This window comes from Coloeus monedula, assembly GCF_965178545.1.
Source record: "Coloeus monedula genome assembly, chromosome: 19".
Taxonomy (NCBI): domain Eukaryota; kingdom Metazoa; phylum Chordata; class Aves; order Passeriformes; family Corvidae; genus Coloeus; species Coloeus monedula.
The window spans coordinates 8,353,922-8,371,092 of NC_138799.1; the positions used below are offsets into that span (position 1 = coordinate 8,353,922).

At 44.9% G+C, this 17,171-nt stretch overlaps 2 protein-coding genes across 3 annotated transcripts; both read left to right on the top strand.

Moving 5' to 3' along the window:
• Positions 1–2,340: 2,340 nt before the first annotated feature.
• ADAP2 (ArfGAP with dual PH domains 2) lies at positions 2,341–9,395 on the top strand. 2 transcript variants are annotated; one of them, XM_082293918.1, is made up of 10 exons: positions 2,341–2,512; positions 3,576–3,706; positions 4,375–4,466; positions 4,589–4,674; positions 5,013–5,122; positions 5,774–5,920; positions 6,632–6,715; positions 7,122–7,184; positions 8,394–8,471; positions 9,082–9,395. In XM_082293918.1, the coding sequence occupies exons 1-10, from the start codon at positions 2,422–2,424 to the stop codon at positions 9,289–9,291; spliced, it is 1,092 nt and encodes a 363-aa protein (XP_082150044.1). In that variant the 5' UTR covers positions 2,341–2,421; the 3' UTR covers positions 9,292–9,395. The 2 variants fall into 2 exon arrangements, with proteins under 2 accessions (XP_082150044.1, XP_082150045.1); XM_082293919.1 differs by having other exon boundaries at positions 5,828–5,920.
• Positions 9,396–10,819: 1,424 nt separating this feature from the next.
• Positions 10,820–16,327, top strand: RNF135 (ring finger protein 135; the record flags this gene model as incomplete). The annotated part of the gene is made up of 6 exons (XM_082293823.1): positions 10,820–11,164; positions 12,045–12,131; positions 12,680–12,850; positions 14,081–14,240; positions 14,678–14,779; positions 15,581–16,327. The coding sequence occupies 6 exons, from the start codon at positions 10,820–10,822 to the stop codon at positions 16,114–16,116; spliced, it is 1,401 nt and encodes a 466-aa protein (XP_082149949.1). The 3' UTR covers positions 16,117–16,327.
• Positions 16,328–17,171: the final 844 nt, after the last annotated feature.

Here is a 17,171-nt window from a genome sequence, read left to right on the forward strand (position 1 = left end):
CAAATCCTATAGCATTTACATACAGCCTATAAGAATTGTTATATTACCATAGAGTGTTACATCTTAACTTCTAAAAACTACTCTTTGGACCCCTTCTGCTGAGCTAGTAGGGTCTGCTCTGACCCTTGGACCTGCCTGCGAGCAGAGGGCACTGTTCAATCAAGAGGGGATTACCTTCAGTCGGCCATACCATTGTTTTCCAGGTGTTCAGTAACTAAGACTTGGTATCTCAAAGGTGGCCTTCATTTCGATGTCGCTTATAGTTTTCATATTCCCAAAATCTTTTGTCAGGCAATCATATTTATAAGGCTTTCCTGTTTCATCTTCCCCAACAAGTAGTATTTTAGGAAATTCATGGGTAATTTGAAAGACCCAAATTAGAAAGCAGTGAGAGACATTTTACCTTCTTTTGAAGTCAACTCTCTGCTTTTAATAACTGCCTTAAGAAATTTACAGAATCTCCTGTGGTGTCCACAAGGTAAGGTGGAATTCAAGTATTTCATTTCTTGATCAGATATTTACCACATGAAATTAACTCAAGGTATTCTGAATGAAAAATAATCTGCATGTGATGATTTATTTGAATTCTGATAAATTAACACCTTTGGATTTTTGTGTATCAGGTATGAGCATCTTTTATAGGCTAGAATAAAGCAAGTTTCCAGGAGGGATAGGCTTGAGGAAAAGGGAGCTGGGGCTGGTTCTGATTAACTCTGCTTAGAAGGAAATGCTTCACAAGCTCCATTCCAGTACTGTGAAGTTTGCCTACTTTTGAAGCTAAATATTTTCCTGCCATAGTTTGGGCCCTGCTTAGTCTTTTGTCTACTGCCTCTTGAGCTAACTTCTGTCTCTTGAAAATAGAAGTAAAAACAACCGTGGAGTTTCACAATGACTCTCCCCCATTTAAGCAGCAGTTATTAGTAGGTGTATAGCAACTTAAAATCAAAACCAACAACCTTGTTCTTCTTGGTGGAATCTCAACCAAGTTTCAAGGTTTTCTTTCTTTTTATTGTCATTCCAATATTAGTTTCCAGAATATAAGTGAGGGTGACATTGTTCTACCATCCCATGAATAATAGAGAAAAAAGCAGTTATGGTTGCAAGAACGAGCCAAAGGCTTAGGCTGTGTTAATGCTACTGCAGAACAAAAGTGGGAGGAGGGAAGGATCCCTTCAAGAGCAAGACTTTCTCAAGTCTTTGTAAAAGATATATATAAATAACCACTTCCCAAATGTCATACAAAATCATCTTTTATCTACAGGAGTTGTAAGGACACTACAAAAATTAGGCTAGCAAAAAGGTTTGGTGTATGGCTTGCAAGAAAATTCCCTGGGGAAAATTAAATCCACGCTTACATTCCAGTATGCAACAGTTCCTAGAGGGTAAATGCTGAAAAGAGATTCTATGTAGGTAGTTGAACAACTTTTCAGATATTCTGCTGCTATTTATTTTGTAACTTCACAATATTTACAAATAAATAAAAGGTACAATACTATTTAGTACCTAGAGATGGAAAAAAGGTTTCAGTATTTGGAATTGATAATACATGTCTAGTGTAGTGTTTAGTCATCTACAAAATTACAGTGTTTTTACAAGATTGTAGATAAACTTAACTAAAGAAGCATTGTGTATTATACTTCACTATAGCAATGCAAATTAGCAATGCAAATTAAATTTAATCTGAAACTAGAAAAATACTTGAATACCTCTTAATCTTTTTCTGAGTGAATTAACTTTCTTGAAAATCTTTTTCTCAAATTTTTCTTTGTCTTTTGTCTTAGATAAACAGAATATTAAGTCACAGGCTTTGTTGCATTTGCTTTATCATGAAAGAGGAACATTTTCGGTAGGACTGAAATGCTGTACTGTCTCTGTGCTGAGCTATGTGGGCAGCGTTTTTCTGGCACCACTTGGTGTCGGCGAGCTCTCTCAGAGCCTGTGCTGAGCACTCGCAGCGGCGCAGAGCTGCGCTGGGAGAGCGGGACTCACCTGCCCCGGCGGTACCGGTGCTTTGGTCGATGTCTGGGGCATGACTGCTATTCTGTTATCCAGCAAGCTTTGTAAATTAATTTTTTTAGAGAGATGAGGTTGAGACAAACTTGGAGCTGCGGGGACGAGCCCTCCTGGGCCCAAGCCACCTAGTAATGAACTTTCAGCGCAGGAACTTCCGACTCGTTGCGGGAAAGCTGACGCGGGCGGGGGACCGGGACAGGACGGGGTCGGCGGGCGGGTGCCCGCGGGGCGCGGGCCGAGCCAGGGGAGCCGCACCCCCCGAACCGCCTGTAGGAGGCGGCCCAGCAGCGCCTGCCCGGCCCGGGGCGCGAGAGGGGACGGGGCGCCCCGGGCGCCGGGGCCGCTCCGGTTCCTCATTTCCAGGCGGGGCCGAGCCTCCCGCAGACTCCGCGCCGGGCACCGGGGGCGATGGACCGCGACCACAACAAGGCGCTGCTGCTGGAGCTGCAGAGGGCGGCCGGGACCGGTAACGATCGCTGCGCCGACTGCGGAAACCCAGGTAAGGGAGCTCCGCCGGGCGGGGCCCCGCGCCCCTCGGCCTCCAGACCCGCTTCCGAGCGAACAGCGGCGGTGACGAGGGGCCGGCCCCTCCTCAGGCTGTGGTGCCGTCTGGGTGCTGCTCGTCCCGGCACGCAGCTGTGTCCGCTCGGTCCCTGCGGGGGGCCGGCCGCGCCCCTCGCTCCGTGTCGCTCAGGGCGGCAGCGGGACGGTCCCGGGGCGCTGCCCGCGCCGGGACACGGCTCTCGGGGAGTCCCGCGGGGCCAGGGGACCGCAGCAGGGGGCAGGAAACGGCCTCAGCACCGGGTGCTTCCCCGGGTTATTTGTGGACAGGGCATGAGGCTGCAGGTGGGAGGAGGAGGGTGCGTGGGTTGGATTTCCAGCTCGGGGAATGTCTCTGCGCAAGGGTTGGGGCAGAGAAAGGCACCAAGGAAAACCCGCCGGAGACCCCGCGCCGTGCTGGCGCCAGTGAGCGTTCGGGTGGGTCAGTCGGGAGCCAGCAGGAGCTGAAGAAGGCGTCAAGTAGCTTCTGCTTAGTGTGATAGGGAGAAGCGGACGGTGGCACAATCCAAGGAAATGGTCTTGCCCAGAGCAGTCAATGCCTATAGGGATGCACTTGTCAAAGCTGTTTCAGGGGATGTAGCAGCAGGCAAGAGCACGAGCCTTCACGGGCAGCGGACAGAGTCCTCGCTGTATTCTGTTGTACTCTCTGTAGTGCACACTTTCGGCACCTTCCTTCCCTTGGTAATTCAGCAACAGCAGCTTTTCATGCAGACCTAATAATTAGCTGAGCTTTTCCATCACCACTCACCTGTCTGCACAGTCACATTAATTTTAAAGCAAATAGTCAGTAAAAGAATGTATAAATGCAGGGGCCATCGTTCACTGGGGAAAGCAGGTGTCGTTCCCCTGAACACAGTGAAGTGACAGCCATAACAGTGGGGTGGGGTTCGAGGTATTTATAAGGTATGAAGCCTGGGCTGTGCATCAGATGTGGTTTTTCACCCTTGCCAGTGGCTGTACCTTTTCCTGTGTATTAATTAATTCTTTGTGGTTTTATCCAGATCCAGAGTGGGCTTCTTACAAACTTGGAATATTCATTTGTTTGAATTGCTCTGGAATTCATCGCAATCTTCCTGAAATCAGCAGAGTCAAATCCCTTCGCCTTGACTTTTGGGAGAGCAATTTAATAGAGGTACAGAGGCAAAAGCAGTAATTCTCCACATTTCATAACCTCCTCTGCCATGTAATTCCTGTGCCATCCACCATGGACAGAGCAACAGAGCTACACAGAGCCAAGTTAACTCCATGGGTAACTTCAGGGGGTTTTTTATGACCTGCTCAAGCAAATTACACTGATAGGTGACCATGTTCCTAACTGTCTGTGATGTGTATTTTTATATACATAGTAACTTCTCACTGTGGTTTAGAAGCTCACAGGTATTTCCAGGTAGTATGTTCAATTCAGAAAGCAACATACTCTTCTTAAATATTGGTTCAGCCTCTCATCGTTCAGTTGAACTGTGTTAATAATACATTCACAGTTAATATCTGGGAGGAGATGAAGGAATAGGGAGATCATAAATTTTCTCCTAATTTTCTTTTGTTCTTTTCATCAACAACCACAGTTTTGTATTTCTTCACACATGATTCAGAACTGTAAATACTGAAAAAGGTGCATCCACCTAAAAATAGCAAACTATAATGCTAAAGGGAATTTATAAATGTATATAAGTACACGCTGAGTTATGGTGAGACTCAGCAAAAGTGCAGTGCTTCCTTTGATACACATCTCATTTTATGTTCTTGACATGGTGTTGATTTATAGTGGCACACCTAACTGTAGTTTATTTTGTATTTCAGTTTATGAAGAATCATGGGAATCTCTGGGCCAAAGCTAAATATGAGGCGAAGGTGCCTCCATACTATTACATCCCCAAGTCCTGTGACTGCTTGTAAGTTGGTGGTGTATTCACTGCTGCAGACCTTTACATCTGCTTCCCTTACAGGTCTCCCTGGCTGGCTGGTGAAACTAGAGTAGAGACAGATTAGCTTTATCCATGTTTTCCTCTTTCAGGGTTTTAAGAGAGCAGTGGATTAGAGCTAAATATGAACGTGGGGAATTTCTTGACACCCAAGTCTGCCAAGATCCTTGTTCTGCAGGTAAAAGGATTGTCAGGGAGGTCTCAGCCTCAAGGCCAACAGCACAATGTTCTGTTTGCAGCTTTGGAGATCTCTGAGGTTGACTTGTCACATTTGAACTGCTGGATGTGCAGTCACTGCATTGAGTCTAGCTTTGAGAAGGAACTCTAAGAAAAGGCACTTACATGAGTGCATGGGTATATTCAGATCTTACCATTCTCTAGTTCTCCACTGATTTTTTCTTATGAGGTGAAAATTCTCAGATGGAGAAGAGATTTGAAACTGTGCCACATCACCCTTAGCTAAACAGTCCCGCCCTTGTGCTATCGTTCCCTGACAATTATCTGTCTGGTCTGCAGGCAGCCGTGAAGGATGCCTCTGGAAACTTCGGAAAGGACGCAGACAGTTCCAGAAGAGGCAATTTCTCCTATCAGCAAGGGAAGGGGTGATGAAGTACTTCACCAAAGAAGTGAGTTCCTCAGCCAGAGCTGGCCATAGATAGCAGGTCAACACCTACCCTCAGAACTTGCTCTTTGTGGGCAAAACCCAGAACAAGTAGCTTTGTCTCTAGTTTTGCAGCCAGCCTGTGCTTAGAGGAGTCCATGTTTCCCCATTAACATATGTGGTATATTGGACAATTTTGGATGTAGCTCTTTTCCTCATCCGTTATCTCAACCCTGCAGCCTCCTTTTGCTTAGTGAACAAAGGAAATGGATACTGGCAGTTGAATAGCAAGACAAAGAAGAGATCCACTGGTGGTTGTCACCTCTTACATTACCAAAATATCTTCTCATCAGCTCCTGCAGCAGGGTCCTCAACATGTCTCCTTTCTGTGAGATACTGTAGCTAATTGTTCTCTAACTACAGGGCTGGAGACAGACCTATCCCTTGCCGTGCAGACCCAGCCCTCTTAAATAGTGGCCCAGCATTTGTCAAGGAATCTTTGTAAGTGGTTTTATGTTGCATGTAATTAAGGCTTTATGTTTCAGGTATATCCAATATTCAGATAGTTTAGGATGTCTGCTTTCTCTTCAGTAGGGATCTACATCTCATACCACTGATCTGTCCTGCAGTACATTCCCTGAGAGCACTTTAATACAGTGATGCTTTTATTTCACAGTCCAAAGGTCCAAAAGCCATTATCAGCGTTGAATCTCTGAATGCAATGTTCCAGGTGGACAAAATAGGACACATTCATGGGCTGCAGATCACATACACCACAGATGGTCAAACAAGGAACCTTTTTGTCTATCACGAAAGTGGAAAGGTGAATATCATGGAGATTCCGGAGTAAGCAGAATCAAGATGCTTAGATGTTTGATCCGTATTTTGGAAGAGTTACTGTGTCCACAAGATCTGGTTTTATTTGGCATCACTAAGACTTGTAGAATATAGGAAGTTGCAGAATTTGATACTCCTAACAGTAGCATCTTGCTCCTTTTCTGTTGGGGCATATATTCAATCTCACCCTTTGGATACTCTTAAGTGGTGCATGGATGTAAACCTCTGTAAGGTAACTGCCTCTGGTTTTACATAATTTCATGGTTAAATTCTTGACATGCATAGAGAGTATTGTTCTATATTATTTCCAAGCTAATAATGTAATTTTAAAAAATATCTCTGTAGATATTGTTAGACTTCTGTTTCTTCCTTCAACAGAGTTCTCATGTCTTTCCAGGTACAGAGGTTTTTAAACAACCCATAACTGAATCAACTGAAAAAGCCTGTAAAAGTGTATACAAACTTGGGTGATTGTCCATGCTGAGCATGTCTAGGTCCTCCCAGGAGGGCCATTCTTAAATTATTTTCAAGGGTCAGTGTTTTTCAGGTGTCTGGGACAAATCACTGACTCTCTCTGCCCCTTGGGGAGAAAGTACCTCTTTACAAAGAGGTCACAAGGAAGGAGAAGGGCATTTTGGAGAAGCAGTGCTCTTACGCTTCTTGTTAATTTTTGTATTTGTGTTTGCTGTTTTTCCAGGAGATTGTTGACTGGTTCAATGCTATTCGGGCTGCACGTTACCATTATCTCAGAACAACCTTCCCAAATGTCCCTGAGGCTGAGGTGAGAGCTGAACAGGGTTTGAAGCAGTCTAGGCAAACATAGCATGGGAAAACATTTTCTCACTACTGAGAGTCAGGTGCTCAAAAAGCAGCACTTGGGTCCAGGGAATGGACAGAAGAGGTAAAAGGAAAGGCCACGCTGAATAACATGCAAAAAAACTTAGTCAGCATTTAAGGCCTAAAAGTCTCCATGTGATCCTTATAAAGTGTAATCTGTGAAAAATGTTATGTTCCTTCTTACTTCAGACTTCCTTTTACCGAGCAGCCAAAAAAACCCCAGACCCCAAAAGCCGCAATTGATGGTGATTAACTTTGACAGAAACAGAACAGAAGTGCAATCTTGGATGAGGCAGCCTGTCCTGGTTTCAGTTGGGACAGACACAGACTTTTTTGTGTTTGTGTTCTAGCTCATACCCAGGATCACAAGAAATTTTGTCAGAGAAGGCTATATGAAGAAAACAGGACCAAAAGTAAGTGCATGCTTGGCATTACACAAACAGGATCATTCCAGATAGAGAATATTTGGTAGTTCAATGATGCTGACTCATAAAAGATTTGCTCAGTGACTCTCTGCTTCCTGGATTGATAGAAGACATTATATTCAAGCCTGTCATGCTCTTTGGGATCATGTTTTATTTTGTGTGGAAAATAAGATCGGGAAGAAGAATCCTTGAAGAGTAAGCAAGATGGATTAGCTGTTAATGGACATGGAAAGTGCTGTTACACAACCCCACATGGATTGCTGTATCTGCTAACTGCAGCTCCTGCCACAGCAGAACATTCCGTGCTGACCCCTCCTACTTCTCTGTTTCACTTAAGAGTCAGTTGCACTTAAGTCACATCTACTTAAAGCAGCAAAGTGTCGTTTGAGCAAATTTCTCTACAGTGAAGCCAATCGGTTGGTTTGTTTTATTGTAGGAAGTGTTTGGGCCAGTACTCTGGGAACAGAAGAGTGAGGTTTTTGACACTGCTGAAGGAGGAGATAAAGATCTGAGGTCTTTTTTGAACACAGCCACTTCTGTGCCTTGCTCTCCTTTGAGTGAGCCATGAGCCAAGTCCCATTATAAAGTTCAGTGGTGCCGTGCTGATATTGAATATGCTGGGTTTTGGCCCAGCTTGTGCCAGTGCTCAGAGCATGAAAGATTTTATATTTTTCTCCTGAGGCCTAAATTCTGCTTAAACTGAGGTGAGCCCTAGAAGAGGCCTCTTCAGTTCAGCATGGAGCAATTAATAGCTCAGGAATGGTCAGATAAGTGTAGCTGATGGAATTAGCACTTAAAAAAAAACAACTAGTATTGTACACCCAAAATTCTAGGGACAGCCTCCCTGATCAGATTGTTTTGGATTCATTGGAATTGATTGCACACTCTCTTCACTATCACCACTGGCTCAGGGGTTGTTCTGTGCAGTGCTTTCAATCCATTTCATGCAACTTCCTTAATCCTGTTAGTTTGATTACTTCCCTGCCCAAAGGATTGTCATTGAATGTAAATCTGTAGTTTGAGCCCAGGGAGAAGAGAGCTGAGGGCTGCACACAGCAGTCACTCACCTGTTACCAGTTACAAGGATGAAGGAAACTGAACTCCAGCTCCAAGTCATTTAATCAGTCCTGGCATTTGAATAGAACAAACTCCACTTTGAGACTTGGTCTTTAAAGAATTTCTACCATTTCCTCGCAGCAGAAGGAGGCCTTTAAGGTACGCTGGTTCTGCTTGGATTCTCAAGAAAGGAACCTGATATACTTTAAAAATCCACTGGTAAGAGGAGTGTTCTTTGTTCCACAGCCCCTTCATGAAGCAGGTGGGGAGGAAGGGTCTGTTCTCATCCACCTTTTCCAGTGGCTGTGCCAAACTGGAGTGGGCCCAGCCTCAAGAGCCCATCTCCCTTGCCAGTGGATGTCTCTGAAGCTGAGCTGGTTGGGAACTCTGGCCCATACAGAGGCTGTGAGGAAGGTCCAAGTCTTTTAAAAGTAACTGCTACTGCCTGTGGTGTTCATGCCCCCCTCTCCCCCAGCACTAGGGCCTCTGTGTCTGTAACCTTAGCCAAGATGCGCAATATTCCAGTATCAGGGGCTTGACAGCCCCAGTATCCGGCACAGCTTTAGCTATGGGAATGTCCTTCCCTGCCCCGTCTGAACACCCACCAACCAGCTCTGTAAGGGTGGGGCCCTGCCTCCTCTTTTTGAGAATGCCTGTGAGTGCAAAATACCCCTTTGTGTGTTCCCTGCTGCTGTCACCAGTCCATGTCATCAGTTCCCCTCCATGCATCCCCCGATCCTGTTCTATGTGAAAGGATAGAGCAGTGTCTGGTCTGCTGGAGCTCCACTGTCCACCGACTAATGGCTGTCTTCTGCTTCCTTCTCTCCAGGATGCATTTGCACAGGGCCAGGTTTTCATCGGAAGGAGGGATGAGGGATATGAAGTACGAGATGATTTGCCCGAGAGAGTCTGTGTGAAAAAGACAAAACCAGCGATCACTCTGGTCACACCAGTCAGAGAGTTTGTGTTTCTCTGTGAGAACGACAGGAAGCAGAGGGAGTGGATGGATGCCTTGAACGGAGTCATCACCCAGCTCTGATGTCCACAGGGAGGAGCAGTCAGGCTGCTACATTCCACCTGGCTGCAACTTCTGGCCACACAGGGACAGGGTTGTTTTCAACAGAGTGGGGTGAATGTCTCTTATGGCACTACATTTCTGGCACAATTAAAAAAATACAAGCCAGGTTTAAGTTGTGGAGGATACTGTAATGGAATCACTCCTCTAAAGGAATCACACAGATGCTCCTAGCACCTTGCTTTCAACAGTCTCTACTCTTTGGCTTTTATATGAGTGGCAAATCCAACATCCAGTGAATTTTTTCCATAGCACGACCCCATGCAGTGCCCCAGTGAACACATTGAGGGTACAGGATGAACATACGCTGACCTTTCTCACCTAAGAACAAATGAAGCTTAATGAGCTTGATTCAACTGAATACTGAAAGGCAGAAACAAGTTTTAGAAGTGTTTTCTTCAGTGACTTGCTTGAAAACACTCCATGAAGGAGGACTGGTGTTCAGTGTTGGAGGGGAGCCTTCTGATCAGGTACTGCTGTGTGCAGGAACTGATGGAGACTTGCACTGGCTGACACAGAGCACTGTGTGTTTCCATGCCTCAAGACCAAATCTGAGATCTGGTTTTACCAAGCAGCGAATCATTCACACATTTAATTCTTCTTTCCAGATAGCCTTAGTTTGCAAATCAAGAGGAAGTCTTGTAGACCAAGTTTCTGGTGAGGCTTCCACCTTTTGCTGACAATTGCCAGTTGGTCTTGAGATACTCGAAATAGTTCTCTTTTGCAGAAATGAGAAGTGCCAGTACTTGCAGGAATTAGTGACACTAATGGTTCTTTCTCCCCACCCGCCCCCCAATAGTGCAAAGGAATTGTTTTGAGTTGGATCGTCATTCTGCTTTTCTCAGCCAGCTCATCATTCAGCTCTGAGCAATCTGCAGTAGTTTTACTTGTTGGTACGCTCCCATGAGCTTCCCTGTGTTCTAGGCTCTCTCCCCACACAACCCCATTCATTCTAGCTCACATGGTGGTTCAGCAATTCTGTTGAAGAGCCTAATCCTGCAGCTCCTGAAATCAACAGAAAGCAGCTTTTGACTTGTACGAGGAACAATGTCACTCTTCATTTGTTAATTGTTATTTTGAGATGACCTGAGTAGCTCGGGATGACCTCAGAACAGTTCAGTCCTTCCAGTAGCCTGAGCTTCAGTCAGACAGGATCTGCATTGTGCTGTGCTGTGCCACTTCTCTCCCGGCTGGCTCAGCAGACTGCTCATGTCAGCATCTCTTACTGTTACAAAATCGGGAAATTCACGGTGGAAACGAAATAGTGGAGATAACGGAGACTTTTTTGAACATTCAATAAAAGTCAAGGCCGAGCCTTGGAGAGTTCTGCGTCACAGTCCATTTCCACCGGCAACCCAAATCCGGGGACCAAGGCACGTGAGACGAACAGAGCGGGGCAGAACAGGCGCGGCCCGGGGCGTTCTCGGCACCGGAGGAGGCGCCCGGGGAAATCGAAACTCTCCGGCCGCTCCGCTCCGCCCCGGGCTGGGCCATGGCCGCCGTCATCGAGTTCGAGCGGCTCCAGCGCGTCCTGGAGCTGCAGTGCTCCTGCTGCCTGCAGTTCTTCGCGGAGCCGGTGCGGCTCACGGGCTGCGGCCACAGCTTCTGCCGGGGTTGCATCCTCCAGTACTGCGCGGGGCGGCCCCGCGCCGCCTGCCCGCTCTGCCGGCGCAGATTCGAGCTCCGCCACCTGCGGCCCAACCGCGAACTGGCCGCGCTGCTCAGCCTCATCCCGCGGGAGCCGAAGGAGAAGTTGGAAACACAGGATGGGGCGGAACGCTATGGAGCTGCTGCCTGCAACGACCAGAGCTCGGTGGGGCGGGGACCTGGGGACAAGGTACGGCCGGAGGCAGCACGGGGTTCCATCCCCGACATCCCAGAGCTCCATCCCCCGACACCCGGGAGCTTCACCCCCCGACATCCCGGGGCTCTATCCCGCCACAGCTCGGGGCTCCTCCCCGCGACACCCCGGGACATTCCGGGGTGACATCCCGAGGCGATATCCCCTGACTCCCAGGGACTCCTGCCCGCGACACTGTGGGACAGCGCCCAGCGGCACCCTCGGGACAGCCCGGGTTCCCATCCCATGGCATCTCCAGTGTAGCCCGGGGTTCCATCCCACGGCACCGTAACACATTGAGCAGATGGGTTCAGCTAATGCAGTGTTTGGGCCTCATTGGTAATGTCTGATGCATTGAGAGCTGCATAGCTGAATTAGAAGAACTAATACCTGTACATATTCAGCTGACTTAAAATAGTAATAAGTGACGACTTTGTGCTGGGTGTTACGTATTGCATCAGCATTGCATTGGAGACTGGTGACACGTAACACTATTAGACAATGCCACAGCTCCACCCAGCGTCATGGCACAAAATGGGACCGGTTCATGATCTAGGTCTGCTTAAAACGACTCCCAGAGGAGGAGATAAGAAAAATCTGTTTACCTTCATTATTTTAGCACATATGTATCTTCTTCAGTCAAGCTAAGAGCTGAAGCTCACAATTCTAGTTGAACATGTAATTAATCGGTGACTCTTGCATGTTGACTTCATTGTGATGACTCCTGCTCAGAATTGTGTCTTTTAGGCACCTCCTTAACCAGTCCAATGCTTAACTAATGTCAGTGATGTAGGGAATTTTATTATCCTGCTGCTTAACCTAGTCATGCTTTCTCTGAGGGTTATATAGATAAATAGTCCAATGTATCACTTTGAAGGAAGAAGAGATATGGGAGAGCTCCAAGCAAGAAGAAATAACTGCAGAGACCGTCCACCTTTTGAGGAAAGATCTCAATAAAACAAAGGTACACACTGTACATTCATCACCTGCAGTTACCTTCTGTTTCCCCTGTTCTGGACCCTCGGAGATGTGATTGACTGCAGGGTTGCCTTCCAGCCCAGAGCAGGAATCTGCCTTTTTGTTTCCTTCTTTTCTGTCACAATTCTAGTTTTACTGATGAGAATGAATATATGGCATCAGCTGCACTAATTTGTGTCTTGGCTGGCACAAAGGCTACTGGAGTTGTGCATGGTTGCATTTTTCTGCTTACTCCAGGAGTAGCCTGAATGTTTCTGGTACACTCAGATGCAAATTACAAATCATAAGAGGGAATATTGATCTTTCTGCGTTGTCAAGCAGAGTCCACTGGCCATAAAATAGTCATGATTCTTACCATGCCCCAAATCTCATTGCAGGTAATGCAGGATAGTGTCAAATATATTTTATTCCTTTGAATAAAATCTTCTGGTCTGCAGGGGTCAGTCAAAGATTATGTTAGATGGGGCAGTAGCTTCTCGTATTGCATACATCTTTCCTAACCACACAATGAACTCCATATTTTCTGCCTTTCAGGAATATACATCTCAGATCAAAAGCCAGATTACTAAAGATTTCTGTTGCATGAAGGAATATGTTGAAAGACAGGAGAGAAACACACTGATGTTCATTGAACAGGAGCAAAAAGCTGCTCAGCATAAAATTGAAGAGACTATTCACCAGCTCACAGACATCAAAGGCCAAACTGTAAGTGATGAAATGAAGTGGCAGGGCAGAATATGAATAGAAACTCTCAAGCTCAATGTCTGGGATAGCTGAATATGTACAGAGCGCCTTTGAGGTCCCCACTGCACTATTCTCATGGAGACAATGGTGCCAATCCATGGACATTGCTGTTAGCAGGGAGAGTTTGGAGTGAGAAATTCAGAGGAAGAGAAGTACTAAAAGAGGCACAGGCTGGGGATGCAAGTCAGAACTAAATTTTTTTCCAAGGATATTGGTGAACTGGAATGAAGTGGGAACTGCACTGCTGAAATCCAGTCCTCAGTCAAATCTAAAGTCGAGATCCTTCACGATCTTCTTATTTTCCAGATTTTGTATATACACATAGGGATGCAAGTTAAAGAACTTACAGAGTTATTAAATATTGTGTAACAACTTTCTCAGGGAAAACATATCAAGGGCCCTCAAAAGAGGCAGTTAAATCACTTCAGATTCTGTAGAGCCCATTTTGATGTTGAAAACAACAGTGCCAAGTGATATAAGTAAGCCAGCAGGAATTTAGAGTGCGGCTCACTGGGTGTGGCAGTGCCATGAGACAGAATTGGAATTCCAGGATGCAGGCACAGGTGCCCACACTGGAATTCACCTGATCCAGTGTCCCGTTACAGGCAGTGAGGAGGAATGGGCACTTTCAGAGTTATCTGCCTACTTGAGATATCCGCCTGCAAAGAAGATTAATCCAGCCTCCAAAAGGCTGTTTCCTCCTACAGACTGTACACACAGACTAAGAGAACAACTTCAGATGTAGATTTCCACAATTTCTAAATTTAGGCAAACTAGGTTTGCCCTTTCCTCACACTCATACATTTTGAAACTTTTGGTTTGGGTTTTAGAACAAGAAGGAAGTTTAAAAAGAGTAAGTTTGTGTATTCATATGAATGAAATATGAAAAGAAAATTGTAATATATATATATATATATATATGAAAGAAAAATTAGTTGCATTCTCAGTTTTCTTAGGGAAAACACAGTTTTAAAAATTTTTTAATAAGAATATCCTTCCCTATTTTCTGTAAGGTTTCAGGTTGGTTTGCTCAGGTAGCTATCCTATAAAGGAAGCTTTTGATGCAAAGAATAAGATTCTTGGAGAGATAACTGCTCTTTTTCCACTCGGACTTTACATTATAATCTGATCTGCGAGATGAAATAACTGCTATTGTTTACATCTTCCCCTTGATCCTTTTGTCATTATCAGAGTAACTTACCTGAGAGGCAGAGGTACAAAGGCTCACCTTCAACAATTAATAAAATTACACTTGATGAGAAGCTTAATGTTGTCAGAAGTGCTGTAGAAGATCTTAAGAGAAAGTTGGAAATTTTACTCTTTGAGAATTATGCTCAGCAGCTCCCATCAGGTGAGTTTTCCTTATTTTGAAATCTTTTTCTTAGAGGCAGTGGATCTAGCAAATAGAGTAAAAAATTACTTTGTGCTTATGAAATGCATGTGCAAATAAAACAAGAAACATATGATAGCAAAAAAATAAAGAACACTGTAAAAGTTTTTAAGACAGAAACTGCTTTTTCTGCATAGAATGCTCCAACTGCTTTACCCGTCTCACTCCTCTGACAGCTCCCTTCTGACCACAGCAGCATACAGTGTTTTGTTAATTTTGGGTAAAAATGTTTGCTTATTCGTCCTTTGTAATTTATACAATCAAAAAAAGCAAGTCCTTGTTTTGTACTTGAACCAGTAGCTGGGTTTATTTAAGGTGTGTTTTCCTTTAGAAGCTTAAATATTTCCCATGTACATTTTGAAGAAATGCCTTAACACTTCACTTATTTTTGTATTTAGTGCAGCCTCCAGACTCATATCAGGAGCCAAGTGTCTGCTCGTCATCTCCAGAGTCTGCAACTGAAAGTCCTGAACCAACCATTTCCAGGCAGTTTTCTCAGTGTAAGTATCCAGGCCAGCAGGACTCTTAACAACATCCAGGTCACTCTGAGACTGGATTTGCTGAAGAAAACTGTCCTTGCTAACATCAGCAGGCAATGTGGCTGTTTACTGAAGCATGGAAACACAATGGAGTTGCCATGAATGAATCAGTTACTGACACATAATGTAACACTGTACCTGGCTGCAGATGCAAGATAAAAAAAGATAAGAAACCTGTTTCATGGAGGTGTGTAAGCTGTGTGGCAGCTTGTGCTGGCTACAGTGTGAGCTGGTGTACCGGCAGTTACTGCACCTCACTGATCTTTGCTGTTAAGCTGTAATTACTCCAGTTGTTACTTGAGTTCTGCATCATTTTGACAGAAACATTTTACAGTCAACACACTGTACTACAGCTGTAGCTTAACACAGAAAACAAATGTTTATACTGATAAAGTATGTAAGAACTTGTCTCAGTGAACAGATGACTGTAAGCTTTATTAAGGTGAGCATCCCATTTATTACTGACAAAAAGGTAATTTAAAAAAAAATATTGTGGCTAGGAATAAAATCCATCTTGTAGGGTGCAAGGTACTTTCACCTTCCCACTGGAGTGCATATGAGTCTGTCATGGATATTTACCCAGTTGTGCCTGTTATATGTTTCAGTATGCCCAGGATACAGTCGATAGTGCTTGGTTGAGGATTCTTGAACTTTGACTCAGGTTTATTGTATGATCATTTGTTTTCATTTCTGTTCTGGAGCAGGAATGCACCTGCTTTCTTGTTGCCTGCAGGTGAGAATATTTTCCTTTCTGTCTTCCAGGGGCAGATGATGTGACTTTTGACCCCACAAGAGTACACAAGCACTTGGCACTCACAGCCCAGAACAGGAGAGTGATGGTTTCCAGCCACCTGACCAGTTATGAACATTCACCCAAAAGATTCTGCATCAGCCAAGTGATGTGTTCACAGGGCTTCTCTACTGGGTGCCACTACTGGGAAGTAATTACCAAGGACAGTGATGGATGGGCTGTTGGAGTTGCTCACGAAATGATTGGTAAAAGGGACAAATTGGGAAGAACTGAGCATTCCTGGTGTGTAGAATGGCTGGGTGCTAAAAAACAGCTGTCAGCATGGCATAAGGATCAAGAAACATTATTACACAAGGATAAACCGCTGAAGGTTGGAGTTTTCCTGGAGCTACGAAAGAAGACCGTGTCATTTTACTCAATCGCTGACAAAGAAATGCTTTTGCACACCTTTGAAATTATTACCTCAAATCCTCTCTACCCTGCTTTCTGGCTGTACAGTCTAGAAAGAAATGGATCTTTAACTATAAGTCAGCCAAACAGGAGATAAAGCCTGTTGAGAACAGGGACAACTTTGCCAATGACTGCAGAGTTTCTATAAAAGCCTCAGTGTTTTACACAGGAATGTACCAAGGAATGAATGCATAGCTACCCAGGCTTTCCTGGGAATCAGCAACTGATACTTCTGTCTGCTGTGCTCTGGTCTAGCCATACTGCATTGAAGTGATTCCAGCCTATTCTAAAGGCAGTAACCACCCCTGTGGGAGTCAGGTGGATTTCTCAAGCAGCTTTAAGTAGTCCCAGGATATTCATAGGAAAGAATGTACTAAGGAAGCTCTAATGTTGGGAATAAGCCTTTCTCATGGACCTCATTTCTCCTACATTGATATAAAAAATACAGGAGAACAGATGATGCCATTACTTGCTGTCAAGTGAGGTTTTTTTTTAGACAGATCTGATTGATTAAAGAATGCTCAGAGGGTAAGAATGTTAGTGATTTTAGGTATGAAAATCTTTCCCTTTAGGGTAGGCATTAACTAGGAAATAGGCTTTGTATTTGAGGACCTGGCACTTCAGGGAGGTGTCCCAGAAGAGCATAATCTCACTGGAGCCATATATTAGTCTTGCCCAAAGGGTTGTCAATCCTGGTGGTGGTGTGACCGTGGGAATGGTTGTGGAAGCAGATGTTCAGGTGTATTTATAGCAGCTAATAAATCATGTGGTCACTACTGCTCTTTTAAAGGGCCTGCAAACAGGACTGTGTCATGGCAAGGACCATCTGGTCCAAGGACAAAGCAAGAGGTTCTCAGTTGCCTGTGGGGGGGTGAAGGGACCAGAGCTGAGGTCCTACAAAACCTATGGACAGCTTGATTTCTGAGAGATCCACTGCTTCATACAGGCAAACTGAAAACAGCATTCACAAGAAGCAAAAGCTTTTTCAGGAAGACTGTGGCATTCCAGAATTAACAAAATAAATAGTTTATTTTGAATAAAAGTGGGATTCAGCTATCTCATTTAGTGGAATGGAGCTCCTTGGCTTTTAAGGTCATTGACAGAACTGCTGCTCACCTTCAGAGTTACTCTCTGGTGTCACTGAACACTCTG

Excerpts from the sequence above, each read along its gene's own strand:
- ADAP2 (XM_082293918.1), top strand. The coding sequence starts at position 2,422 with ATGGACCGCGACCACAACAAGGCGCTGCTGCTGGAGCTGCAGAGGGCG. Across the intron at positions 3,707-4,374 it reads GGGAGAGCAATTTAATAGAG|TTTATGAAGAATCATGGGAA; the intron begins GTACAGAGGCAA and ends TTTGTATTTCAG. Across the intron at positions 4,675-5,012 it reads CCAAGATCCTTGTTCTGCAG|GCAGCCGTGAAGGATGCCTC; the intron begins GTAAAAGGATTG and ends TCTGGTCTGCAG.